Genomic DNA, 14,547 nt, shown 5'->3' with positions numbered 1-14,547 from the left:
CGCCCAGCGCCACCTCCTCTTCCTTGACTACGGTAACTGTTTTTACGCTGTGTGACTTCAAAAGCAAAGGAGTCTTCAGTTAAGCAGGAGGCGGCGACACTGGGTGTGGAATAGAGCTGGAGTGACAGAGGCTTCAGATGTAAAAATCGCTCTTGAGCTTCATTTGCGTATCAGTTCGACGCTGATAAAAATAGCCGACTGTATATAACTGATAAGGGTTATGAAGATCCTCCTAGCCCCAGGAGTGTTAGAACATTTTTTTTTTCTTCATGCAAAGAAATGAGCTACAAAAAGAAGCAACTCCCACATTTAGAATCTTTTGTTTCGTGAAAAATGTTTTTGTTTTTTTGAGGTTCGTACACCAACCAGGGTTTTAGGTTTACTCCCAAAAGCATACTAATAGAATAAAGTGTGTATTCACACAATGCAAAATTATGGTAAAACCGCATCGATTTTCCTAAATCGATGTTGTGGGGTTTTTTTGCCTAAATTTTTGTAAAAATTTCCTTTAAAAAGTTGGCGTTTATCACAGTCTCGCAAAATGTGAACGCAGCCTAATTAACTTTGCATGAAGTTGGTCTTAAAGTGTGTTTGAGATAAGGACGTCAGATTTTGGGGCCGATAAGTACAACGGTGCACAATAGAGATGCTGCTTTATAAGAAATGGAAATAAATGATTAATTATTTTTTATATTTTATGTTAATTGGTTTCATAAATGACATCTAATAGAGCAACAATTCTGAGAATAGTCCATTTGTCATAGTTTTACGTGTTACTTTTGCCTGGCTTCATCTCTAAGGTCTCGGCCTCAAAATAGCAAAAGGTCAAACCTCTTCATCACACTGTGTGCTCTCTTTTTTCTCACCTTTAACATTCATCTAAAATGATGAAAACATCTAGGTTTCAGTTCATTTTTGCTCTGAAAAGGTCACATTTTTGACAGTAGTTAACATATTAAATTAATCAAGCAGACAATTCTGCTGAAAGGTTGTAAACGATAAGAGATAATACGTAATTATGGGAAGAGATAATGATAGTAATTTTAATTAAACCTAGATCCTGTTTTCCTTTCTTTAATTATGTTAATTTTTTTTCTGGAAACTGAAAAGTGAGCAGAAAATAAACCAAGAGATTGAAGCAATAATATTATTTTCTGGTTAAAATAATAATAAAAAAAAGCTTACAGGTCTTAGTATGTTCCTCGTGTGTGAATTGCACTGATCAGAAAGGCCCTTGCAGTAGAAATGGAAGCAGACACAGGAACATACACCCCTCTGGCTTGGTTTGGCTGCTGAAGATTGGTTCTTTTAGGAGAAATAACGCCTCTCCTAACTTACTGCACCATCCATTCACCAATCTAGGACATCTTTCTAAACAATAACTGCACCTCTAAGACTTTTAAGCCACAATTACATGAAGTCTCGGCAAAAGCAATGATGACCGTGTGTTTGGCTTTATATGATTTTTGGGACCCAGTGGGGCCGTGTCCCATCCCTAAGGTCCCATCAGTGCCGTGCTCAGTCCCTGAGGTACCCAGATGCCCATGTACCGTCCATGAGGTACCCAGTGGGACTGTGTCCCATTCCTGAGGTACCCAGCGGGACCGTGTCTTGTCCCTGATGTACCAATCAGGGCCGTGTCTTGTCCCTGGGGACCCAGTATGGCTGTGTCTTGTCCCTGGAGTACAGAGGGGGGCCGCGTCCCCTCCATGGGATATCCAGGGGGCCATGTCCCATCCCAGAGGTACCCAGCGGGACTGTGTCCTATCCCTCATGTACCCAGCAAAGGTGCGTCCTGTCCCTGGGGACCCAGCAGGGCCACGTCTTGTCCCTGGTAACCCTGAGGTGTCGCATCTTGTCCCTGGTAGCCCAGCAGGGCCGTGTCCTTTTCCTGGGGACCAATCCAGGCCGTGTCTTGTCTCTGGGGTTCCCAGCAGGGCCGTGTCTTGTCCCTGGGGACCCAGCGGGGCCGTGTCTTGTCCCTGGGGTACACAACAGAGCCATGTCTCATCCATGGGATACCCAGGGGGCCGTGTCTTATCCACGGGATACCCAGTGGGGCTTTGTCATGTCTCTCCTGTACCCAGTGTCCCGCCTCAGGGGACCCAGAAGGGCCGAATCTTGTCCCTGGTAACCCAGCAGGGCAGTGTCTTGTCCCTGGTAACCCAGTGGGGCTGTGTCCTGTCCTTGGAGACCCAGCTGGGCCGTGTCCTGTCCTTGGGGACCCAGCTGGGCAGAGTTCTATACTGCTCCTCAGTGGTTAGTGCCATATAGCTGGGGACCCAGTAAGGCTGTGTTCTTTCCCTGGGGATCCATTGGGGTCGGGTCTTCTACCTGGGGATCCACTGGTGCAGTATCACATAACTCGTGATTAGACGCAGCAGTATCTTCACCCTGGTGGCACACTGATGAGCAACATATTGTCCCTTTCCTGGTATTATGATCGGCTTCTTGGAGATTGTGATATAATGACAGTTTTCTGATGATTGCCCCCAAAAATATTTTAATTGGGTCAAATTCTCTGGCAGATTGCATTACGTCCAATTGCCCACTAATACAATTAAATGCATGTTGTTAAGATTGGGGACAATAAGCTATTAGAAGTTGTTGAACATCAGGGGAGGTCATGTGAATACATTTTTCTGCTTCACTTGAGCTTCTACTCTTGAGAAATGTCATATATTTAGGTTCTATCCCTGAAAACAAATGCAACATTATCCGACTTTCAGGACTACCAAATGCTGGACTAATTTTTTTTTTCTTCTTTTTAGATTCAGTAGCCACAACTGTTTCTTGAAAAGTTATTGTTTGTATGTTATTCTTGTTTCCTTTCCATTTCTTTTTCCCTATAGTTTGAGAACGAGATCATCACCAAGTTGGACCACGAGGTAGAAGGCGGGCGAGGGGACGAGCAGTACAAAGTGTTGTTTGAGAAGATGTAAGTGTTGATTAACCGTTAAGATTTATACCTAAGTATAGGCACGCGGGACAATAACAAGCAAACCGTGAACTTTACAGTTCGCTTATAATTAAAATGTGCTAATGAAGCTCTTGGCTTAAAATAACGCTTAAGTCAGGAATAGGCCAATGACAAAGTTTTTTTTTTTTTCTTTTTTTTTTTGCAGACTCTTGGAGCATTGCAGGAAGCATAAATACCTGGCCAAGAGCGGAGAAACTTTTGTTACGCTGGTTGTCCGACTGATGGAGAGACTTCTAGACTACAGGACTATTATGCACGATGAGAATAAGGAGAACCGAATGAGCTGCACCGTCAATGTCTTGGTCAGTGGCAAAAGTAGAAATGTAGACCGGTCCTGTATTATCTTCCTTTTATTCTACACCAGGGCAGAAGAGATACAGACTGTAGACTTTATAAAGAGCACCGGTCACCAGGTCAAAAGTGCTCAGTTCTTGCCTTTCGTTTATTCCGGGAGTATTTAATTTTTATTTATTTATTTTTTTTTTTAAATCCACCTTATGGTTCCAGAAATTAGGTTTTTTTATTTTTTTTTATTTACTTCTTTACTTACTTATTTACTTACTGTACTTACTTACTTTACTTTTTATGGTCTTTTTCAAAGGGGAGTGGCTCACAGGATTCCTTGGGGGTGTGTCTTTTGGTTGCTCTGCATAATAACTCTGTGAGCCACACCCCCTTAGTAAAGACAATAAAAATTAGCACTAAATTTAAAAAAAAACACAATTCTCTGGAAATTTATGGCCGATTTAAAAAAAAAAAATAAAATAAATTAAATTTTCAGAGTCGTAACAGGAATAAAGAAGTTTATCTATAGATTATGCCGTACATTAAGCATCTGATAATTATGAGTCCCCCATAAACTGTGTGATACCCCCTTACACACGAACTCTCTGCGTGACTAATTGTTGATGTGGAGGGAGCTGTTTCCCTACTTATAAGGTCTGCCTGCCGAACAAGAGGATCAGTTTATTAACCCCTTTCTGACATAAGACTTAACAGCTGAGCCACCTCCATACAGGGATGTGCCGGCTGTGCTATACAGCCGGCACCGAGGTTTAACAGTAGTGATTATAGCTGTAGGCAGCTGATCGGTGCAGCCATCAACTCCTTCTGCTTATGCTACAATCGTGGGGTGCAATCATAGGTTCCGGTCCTTAGGAGGACCCCAAAAATGGGTAAAGTTTAAAAACAAACAAACAAAAAAAATATCTAAACATATTTGGTAGCACAGCATTCATTAAACTGTGATCTATCAAAATGAAGTTCTTTACATCCGTACGGTGAATGCCATATTGAAAAGAATCCAAATGACAGAATAAGGCTACGTTCACATTTGCATTGTTGGGTGCAGCGTTGTCGACGCAACGCATGTCAAACGCATACACAACGCAGCGTTTTTTGACGCATGCGTTGTCCTATACAATTGAAGATCCAAAACGCCCCCCAATAAATGCAATTAGTCAAAAGGCACATTAGTCAAAAAACGCGGCTCAACGCAGGCACCTGCGCCCTATGCGTTTTTCATAGACACTAATGCGTTTTTTTGGCACATTTACGACGCAGGTGCATTGCATGCGTTTTTTCACGGAAATGTGACGCATCAAAACTGCAACCTGTAGCGTCGTCCGCGCCCTGTCTGGTGCGCCAAAAAAACGCATGCGTTGTAAAATGCAAGAAAACGCATACCGACGCATGTCCATGCGCCCCCAATGTTAAAGATAGGGGCGCATGACGCATGCGTCGGTATGAGTCAACGACGCTGTGTCCAAAGACGCGATTGTGAACTTAGCCTTACTGGTTTCCCCCCCCCCCAAAAAAAAAAAAATGCAAGAAAAAGTGTTCAGAACGTTGTATGCACCCCAAAGTGTCATTTCTCATAAGGGTATGGCATCACCTAAAGTGTAGGTGGAAGCCCTGGAGGTAACCCCCGCAAACACAAGGGGGAACAGTGCTAACCACTGAGCCACCCTGCTGCTTCTAATAGAATCCCTATGTGCAGCCGTCGTACAGCCGTGAGACATGCTGCCGCGGGGACTTGGACATATTATTGGAGCACATTCTACCCCTTTAATGAGCTGTTGATTGTGCACTACTTGCCCTAATACTCGGTCTCGGAGTTTGCGGCTCCTAATGTTCTAGTCTCACGCATCTTACTCCTGGTTTCGTTCCCTCTGTAAGTCACGTCTTTATTTTGGAGGTCGGATACATAACTCTTTATGGAGAATTCCCAGTCTGGAGGAAAGTTTCCTCCCGTTACTGTAAAGCACAATAAACCCCCAGGCTAAGTGCGGTGACTCAGTTTTCTGAATTTACATTTCGGCTGACCATGAATATTCATGCGCTATTTTTTCTGTAAACTGCATTTGTGTGACAGGTTGCAGAATAGATGAGTAAAGGCACTATTTGTTATGTTTTGTTTTTTGTTTTCTTTTGTTTCCACAGAATTTCTACAAAGAGATTGAGAGGGAAGAAATGTATATTAGGTGGGTATTGTTTTATATAACATCCTTAGCACAGGGGAAAAATGAAAAATCAAATTGCGGTGAACGGCTTTCAGATTCTTGGACGACCTTGTTGTCAGTGATGTTTTACCAGAAAACGTCTCCCCGGGGGCAGAGACTGCTAAGCCTAGGGGAATGCATCAAGGGTCACCCCGAATAGTCTGTGCAGGGACACAAGGGTGCTCGTTCCTCACACTAGTCAGTGTTTTTCACGTAAAATCCTCAAGCATTAGGCTCAGTTCACACAAGTGTATTTAATCAGTTTTTTTTTTTTGATAAAAAAATGATTCCTCAATCTTCTGCTATCAAACAGTCCATAAGTAATGGACAGTACGTGGACGGCATGCGAGTGCTGTTCAGTTTTTTTTTTTTTCACTGATCCATAGACTTACGCTGGCGAGTTTTATTTGGCACTCGGATCAATATCGGATGAGTCTCCATGCTTGTGCGTGGAAAACTTGGACCAAGGAAAAACTGGACATGTGAACAGGTCCATAGACTCTCATAGGTACACAAACAGGTGAAAAACACAGATGGCACTCATGTGAGAAAAACTGACATCTGAATGAGGACTTACTAAGATTAGGAAGGGTTAGTGCTTGTCCATGTCCTTTTAATAAATTGCTTACCCTAGTCTCCTTTTCCCAGATCTTACATTTGAGAAGAAATACTTAAATAAGCACTGCACTTTCAACAAGCTTTGCATAAATCAATAGTACAAGTGAATATAAGAAACTTTGTAATATATCTTATTAGAGAAATGTGCCTCATTCTCTACTCACCAGTAACTTCTTCCTATCCCATTTCCCTCCCCCACCTTCAGACCTCATCATTCACACTGATATTTTGCTAAAAATCAGTCTTGAGAGAGAGTTTCTCACCAGTGCTGGATTCACAGCTGCGCTGCTCAGTGCTGCTCCTTCTGAGAGTGAGTTACAGAAACATAGGGGAACTGGTATCTTATGTCTGTATGCGGTGTATGGGAGATCAACTGAAAATTAAAAGTGGAGTCTGCATTCGGAAAAAAAAGTGGTTGAACACAAGACACAAGCCATGTAAAGGCCAGAAATTGTTTAAGACAAAACCTAAGATAGAAACAAAATGAGCAGATACTCTGCTGTTAGTAAAAAACAATAGTGCATATAAATCACATGGGGTACTTAGTAAACACTGTTTTTAATCAAAAAAGCATAAAAACCATAACACCGAGACAAGGTGTACATCAGTCGGCATGGTCCTAACCTCTAGCATTAAAACCTCACTTAGTGTCAGATAACCCCAATGTAGATGGGAGGCAGAATAGGACCGGGACTGACTGGTCAAACACTTTGACTCTATTAACAGCTCCTGATCTGTCTACATAGGGGCAGCCACCATAGATATCCTATGTAAATGTATCAAATATTAATTAGAACCTTTGAGATGTGCCGAGGAGCCGTTTTCCACCTTTAAAGTCCTTTTTATATTTTAGGTACTTGTACAAGCTGTGTGACCTGCATAAAGAATGTGATAACTACACGGAGGCCGCGTACACGCTTCTACTACACGCCAAGCTTCTAAAGGTACCGAGCAGAATACACAAAAGTCGTCATCGTTGCATTACATTCTTGTGTTTTAGAAGGACTAGCCATCCTCATACATATACAGGGTATGTCAGACGCAGCTGTGTTATACAGCAGGCACCTGCCTCAATCAGCAACAGGTCTAAATAGCTCTGACCGTTGCTATTTAACCACCCAGATGCCGCTGCCAGCAGCATAAGTGTTGCTGTCCCGGTTGGCCTCCATTCTTGCCCCTATTGGCCGACCAGAGACTCGATTTGTGGGATGTTGATCAGTTGCCATTGCAGCCTGGGGACTATCCTGTCGCTGCCATCCTTGTACTCATTAACGCTAAGGTATTTCAATATACAGTACAAGCAATTATTCTTCGATTATAGGTTCAAGTACCCTAGGATGACTAAATAAAAAAAAATAAAGTAATTAATCAAAGTTAAAAAAGATATACAAGTTTGAGTCAACACCCCCATCCCCTTTACCCAATACAAAAAAAGTAATAAAAAAAAAATATAAACATCCTTGTTATCATCACATCCTAAAACCGTGACGTATTAAAATGAATTATGTAACCCGTAGAGTAAACTGTGAAAAGCAAAAATAGCTAAATGCCAGAGTAGCTTTTTTAATTTGGTTGCAGTATCTCCCCCCCAATGATACAGTAAAAAAAGGATCCGAAGAGGATATTGAAAAAACTGACGGAATAGTGGTGTTTTGTTTTTTTTTATTCCACCATTTCACTTCAGTTGGATTTTTTTCCGCCCGCTTTTCAGTACATTATATGGGATGGTAGCGTTCAGAACTACAACTCATTCCCCAAAAATCAAGTCCTCGATAATAAAATAAAATTGATTTTGGAAGGGGGCGGGTAGGAGAAAATGAAAGTGAAAAAATGAAAATTGTCCACAGTGGGTAAGAGTTAAAACAAATACAAATGAAAAAAAAAGTGGTTGGAATAAAAAGTCCACAAGTATTTTTTGTGTTTAATTGAAGGACTTCTTATCCGCTTCTTGGAGAGACGTTCAGCGGCGACACTTCCCGATTTGCAGAGCTGTCACCGCTGTTCCCATAAAGAACATTTCCTTCAATGCTTTAGAAACGGAGATCACTCATAAAGTTCTGCTACTTAGTTATAAAATGTCTCGTGAGACGTTACATTTTTATGAATATTTCTACGAGTGTTTTTCACGGACTAGTTGGCTGTAAATTGTACAGGCAAGGTCCGTTTCCACCGCAGCTTCCTGGAAAATAATCGGGGTAGATTTATTCGCATTCGTCAATAAGATCATTCACCGGGAACATCGTTTTATTTAGCTGCATCCACCGTAATTCATCTCTGTGATTAGTAACGAGAGCGTTTAGTTGTGGAACAGGCCTAACGGTCAGATAGGACGCCTAGACACGAGCAATATATCAAATCTGTAGTTACGGTACTTCACTTTGTGGAAGAACTAAAATTGCCCAAAAAAATAAAGAAAATACCTACAAGATGTACTAAAGAATTAAATGGGGTTAAAATAGTAAATGTATACAAATATATATTTCTGCTATCGTAGATTCCTTATGTTCATCTATTGCCTTTAGCTCCGCATTCGGCAACAACACAACCGGACTGAGCTCTGCACAAGGAGGCTGGCTTTGTATTAGCAAAGACAGACCCCCTTTTTTGTCATTGAAGGGGACTGGCTTAGCTGTTGAAAAGAGCAGTCAGCCTGTCCCCTTCATAGACATTTTCTGGTCGTGTGCCGAAACAGGAAATACTCTTTTGCATCTAGCATATGGCCAGGATAGTAGGGGAATAACTGAAGATAACATTTCTAAGCCATCTATATGGGTATGTAGTTAATAGAAAGCTGGTTAAAATGATACCTTGATATCTGCAATCCGATGTCTTATTCCAGAGAAATTCATGTTTTTATTAATACGTAAATGAGCTGTTAAGGTCTATGGGTCGGACATAGATCTCTGAGAATTTGCCTCCAGATTATTTCTATTTTGGAAAAGGAAACTAGTGTGTATAAGTTAACCTTGAAGCTTTGCAGCCTGCCCAAAGTTAAGGCATCAACAAACATTAGACGGACGTCGGCTGAACCCCTTTGTCACGATATATAAAGCAGGGGGGGGGGTCAGTCGGCTGACGGCACGACACACAACAGGATGATAAAGAGGTGAGGAAGGCCCTACCAATAGGGAATTCAGGAATGGTCACCTCCTGCTCAAACCTGAGCCTGACCCTGCACTCCCCTAACGCCCTAAGTGGGTCCTTCCCCCCACCGCTGTCAGGAACCTCGTCCCTCGCTGTCACCTCACACTGCCCTGGCTAGTGCCCTGGCTGGCAAGGGGCTCTAGCCTCACCACTGCAGATAGTACAACACAGGGGACAGTGACAAACACGAGACAGACCGGGTAATAACACAACTTCCATTGCTGCAAAGCACCTAACAGCAGAATAAAGGCACCAGGATCACGAACTCACGAAACCAGCTGATAAACCGCAGCAGCCAGCAAGCTCCTTACTCAAGGCTTGGTCACTGTACATTGCCCTATCACTGACAGTCAGCTGATGCATCAGGTGACCATTTAAAGGATGGTGGGCGTGGTCACCACCCACATCACCTGACCTAACAACTCTGCAGTTACAACAGATTGCCAGCGAGGGAGACTGGCATTAACCCCCGCTGGTCCTGAAAGGCAAAAAGCTTCATTTAAATCCTATTGGAACCAGAGCTGCCACAAATCCAAAAATGGATTGGGATACCCTTGATATCAACAATCTAATGTGTATGGTGGCCCTCTCGAGTCTCCCTGACTTCATCTGGATCTGGTATGTCCGATTTAGGACCACCGATCCTTTTTGTTCTGTGAGATAAGTTGCCGTCAGAGATGTCTGATAGTGATGAGCGAACGTGCTCGGATAAGGTGTTATATTAGCATGCTCGGGTGCTAACCGAGTGTCTTCAGTGTGTTAAAAAAAAACATGTTTTAGTCCCCGCAGCTGCGTGTCTCGCGGCTGTTCAACAGCTGAAACACAAGCAGGGATTGCATGTTTGTTCGACCACTGATATAGTGACAGTTAACTCGTTGCTAATGGTCGTAATCATGGATACTTAAGGTCCTGCAATGCCTCCACATGAAGAAAGAGACATAGCGAATCAGAAGAACTAGACTTCATTTCTAATTGTAGGTATTTGCTAATATTATTATTATTACACCTACTACATATTGGGGTAGGATCTTGGACATGGGATTACACCTGTAATGTTCAGGACTGCAGTCGTTTAACTCTAATTTGGCAGAGGATTTGGAGCTCTGTATCAGAAAAAAAAGAAATTAAACCGTGAAGAATTTGAAACCGTCCCGATATTGTACGGTACCTATAAATTACGGTATTCTGAAATTTCTTCATAATGACCTGGATATTTTTCCAATTCAGTTGATTATTTTTGCGCCTGTCAAGATCGCGATAAGTTTGTAAACTATTTGACAGATATCGATTTAAAAATGATTTTTTAAATAGTTTTTTAAACTTTTTAAATTCTCTTTAAAAACACAATGCTTTTACTGTCCTATGGACTTTCCTCATCTAATCTATTATTTTTTTTTTTTCTTTTACCCGATCCAACTACAAGTGGTCGGAGGAGGCTTGTGCCGCACATCTGACTCAACGGGACGGTTACCAGGCAACTACGCAAGGGCAATTAAAAGAACAGCTGTACCAGGAGATTATCCATTACTTCGACAAAGGAAAGGTAATAAGAGAACGCGCTCCCGACAACATTCCAACGCCTCCGTTTATTTCCTCCCTGTTTTTGTTAAATCCGTCCTTCGAAAACACATTGATGAAATTTTACGACTTCTTTACCGCCTGCATAAAATATAGCAAATTCCCCAAACTAATAAAACAAGCGACTTAACATTGTTTTCATCTGATGGAAGGTAAACGGTGACATAATTTCTCATTTGAAACCGCATCCAGATGCTTGTAAAGGTAAAAGCGTAGCCGTCGGGAAGTTATTGACTGTGGGAGTGCTGGAACACCGAAATGCTTAATATCAGGAATAGCGACGTAGCCGAGAGGTATACAGTTAGTTATCCGTGACTCCTGATTGAGTAGGAAGAGATGCACTTCAAAACTAATAGAATATTTAAAGATTGATGTCACTTAGTGTAAATGCCGCTGTTCTCCTGAATCCGGCGATGTTTTACTTTTGTTCCTGCGCCTCTCCGTTCCGGAGATATGGCCTCTTCTTCGCTATGTATAAATCTAGTCTTGTTAGCCAACTGGGCGAGGTGACTTTTTGAAGACTACACCCATTTGGCTAAAGGGACAAGATTTAGTTACAGGCCATATCTCGGGAACGGAGAGGCGCAGGAACAAAAGAAAAACAACGCCGGATTCAGGAGAACAGCGGCATTTACACCAAAGGAAAAATATAACATTTATGACAAGTGACATGTTATCTCTAAAATATGCCAGTAAGGGTAAAATGATTATATTAGTGTAAGATAAGGGAGTCTCAACGTTTACACCTTTTAATAATTTGTTATTGATTTGTATAGGTTTACGTTATGGTTTGGTAGTAGGGAACGTGGCGCACGGTGTGACAACACTGGAGTAACAACTGCTTGTGTTGCTCACGTTGTGTAGACTGGTTGGCGCTGCATATTTACTCACACCCGCCAAACTTCTGTCCCAGCTGCTCCGGAGGGGAAGGTTGGAAGCTTTGGACAAAAGAAGGGATTGTTGATTTCTGGGTTTTAGCTACTGAAAGGGAATTATATACTGATGGTCTTCCTGCCATTGTTTTTCTTTAACCCCTTCCTGCATTTGGACATAGCCGACACAACAGTTGTGTCTCCAGAAAGGCAACTATGACTCCTACGACATTTAACACTTTATACACCACAAAAGTAAGGGTTCACAATCTTACACAGAAATAGCCTTAAAGTAAGGCCTTCATGTGATATGCCAGTGCATTAGTTTTTTCCACTAGAGGATATGGAGACTTTTTAATTTTTTTTTTTTTTACTTACATGTGTGTATATTTGATTAAAAATGATTTTGCAGTTAGGTTTCAGTAAAATCATTCCCATTTGCCTTCTGTGTCCATTGTGTTGGCTGCAGAATGAGTCGACTGAGAACCCATCAGTGAGCTTGTTTTGACAAATCAACTTGAATGTGGTCACCAATCGGCTAATAGGAGCTCAGAAGAAGAATGGTAAGAGTCGCAAACTTTGTTCTCGAAATGAGCTTACTTATGGATCCTCCGATAACTGACTCTGCAGCCCATGGCAGACAGTGCAACCCAGAGGCTATAGAAAGAAAACGGAAACATTTTTTAATGAAGCCCAATTGGAAAAATTATTTTTAACAAAAAAGTGTCTGAAAGTGTCAATATTATATATTCTAAAATAAAGAGTTTTTTTTTCCTTTTCTGTTGCTCGAACTAGATTAGAGAATAATTAGTTATATAGTTGATGTAATTGTCATAGGAAGGAATCCCAGTAGCGGTAAGATCAAACTTGCCAAAAAGTTTGAGGTGTGGATTTCACCACCAGCATAGAATAAATATCCAGTGGATTTTGCTACAGATTTTTTTTTTTTGCAAATTTTACCTTATCAAGTATTATTATGGAGCAAGTTCAGAGAAGAGCTACCAGGATGGTGAGCGGACTGTAAACTATGTCCTACAGTCATAGCCAAAAGTATTGACACCCCTGCAATTCTGTCAGATAATACTCAGTTTCTTCCTGAAAATGATTGCAAACACAAATTTTTTGGTATTATTATCTTCATTTAATTTGTCTTAAATGAAAAAACACAAAAGAGAATGAAGCAAAAAGCAAAACATTGATCATTTCACACAAAACTCCAAAAATGGGCCAGACAAAAGTATTGGCACCCTCAGCCTAATACTTGGTTGCACAACCTTTAGCCAAAATAACTGCGACCAACCGCTTCCGGTAACCATCAATGAGTTTCTTACAATGCTCTGCTGGAATTTTAGACCATTCTTCTTTGGCAAACTGCTCCAGGTCCCTGATATTTGAAGGGTGCCTTCTCCAAACTGCCATTTTTAGATCTCTCCACAGGTGTTCTATGGGATTCAGGTCTGGACTCATTGCTGGCCACCTTAGAAGTCTCCAGTGCTTTCTCTCAAACCATTTTCTAGTGGGGTTTTTTAAGTATGTTTTGGGTCATTGTCCTGCTGGAAGACCCATGACCTCTGAGGGAGACCCAGCTTTCTCACCCTGGGCCCTACATTATGCTGCAAAATTTGTTGGTAGTCTTCAGACTTCATAATGCCATGCACACGGTCAAGCAGTCCAGTGCCAGACGCAGCAAAGCAACCCCAAAACATCAGGGAACCTCCGCCATGTTTGACTGTAGGGACCATGTTCTTTTCTTTGAATGCCTCTTTTTTTCTCCTGTAAACTCTATGTTGATGCCTTTGCCCAAAAAGCTCTACTTTTGTCTCATCTGACCAGAGAACATTCTTCCAAAACGTTTTAGGCTTTTTCAGGTAATTTTTGGAAACTCCAGCCTGGCTTTTTTATGTCTCGGGGTAAGAAGTGGGGTCTTCCTGGGTCTCCTACCATACAGTCCCTTTTCATTCATACGCCGACAGATAGTACGGGTTGACACTGTTGTACCCTCGGACTGCAGGGCAGCTTGAACTTGTTTGGATGTTAGTCGAGGTTCTTTATCCAACATCCGCACAATCTTGCGTTGAAATCTCTTGTCAATTTTTCTTTTCCATCCACATCTAGGGAGGTTAGCCACATTGCCATGGGCTTTAAACTTCTTGATGACACTGCACACGGTAGACACAGGAACATTCAGGTCTTTGGAGATGGACTTGTAGCCTTGAGATTGCTCATGCTTCCTCACAATTTGGTTTCTCAAGTCCTCAGACAGTTCTTTGGTCTTCTTTCTTTTCTCCATGCTCAATGTGGTACACACAAGGACACAGGACAGAGGTTGAGTCAACTTTAATCCATGTCAACTGGCTGCAAGTGTGATTTAGTTATTGCCAACACCTGTTCGGTGCCACAGGTAAGTTACAGGTGCTGTTAATTACACAAATTAGAGAAGCATCACATGATTTTTCGAACAGTGCCAATACTTTTGTCCACCCCCTTTTGGTGTGGAATTATATCCAATTTGACTTTAGGACAATTCTTTTTGTGTTTTTTCATTTAAGACAAATTAAATGAAGATAATAATACCAAAGAATTTGTGATTGCAATCATTTTCAGGAAGAAACTGAGTATTATCTGACAGAATTGCAGGGGTGTCAATACTTTTGGCCATGACTGTATGAGGAACGGTTAAAGGATCTGGGAATGTTTAGCTTGCAAAAAAGAAAGAGGAGAATTAATAGCTGTCTACAAATATCTGAAGGGCTGTCACAGTGTAGAGGGATCATCATTATTCTCACTTGCACATGAAAACCCAAGAAGCAATGGAACTTTTTGACAGTGAGGGTGATCAATGAGTGGACAGGCT

General features: G+C 41.7%; 1 protein-coding gene across 1 annotated transcript in view; it reads left to right on the top strand.

Annotated features, from left to right (window-relative positions):
- DOCK1 (dedicator of cytokinesis 1) overlaps positions 1 to 14,547 on the top strand; it is a 421,618-nt gene that overhangs the window by 353,285 nt on the left and 53,786 nt on the right. The window contains exons 34-38 of the mRNA XM_069753948.1: positions 2,853 to 2,938; positions 3,126 to 3,282; positions 5,423 to 5,463; positions 6,953 to 7,043; positions 10,667 to 10,786. Coding sequence (XP_069610049.1) covers positions 2,853 to 2,938; positions 3,126 to 3,282; positions 5,423 to 5,463; positions 6,953 to 7,043; positions 10,667 to 10,786 — 495 coding nt within the window. The remainder of the gene's footprint in view (positions 1 to 2,852; positions 2,939 to 3,125; positions 3,283 to 5,422; positions 5,464 to 6,952; positions 7,044 to 10,666; positions 10,787 to 14,547) is intronic.

This window comes from Ranitomeya imitator, chromosome 2 (assembly GCF_032444005.1).
Source record: "Ranitomeya imitator isolate aRanImi1 chromosome 2, aRanImi1.pri, whole genome shotgun sequence".
NCBI classification, from domain to species: Eukaryota; Metazoa; Chordata; class Amphibia; order Anura; family Dendrobatidae; genus Ranitomeya; species Ranitomeya imitator.
The sequence above is the reverse complement of the archived record's forward strand: the minus strand, read 5'-3'. Positions and strand labels throughout refer to the sequence as shown.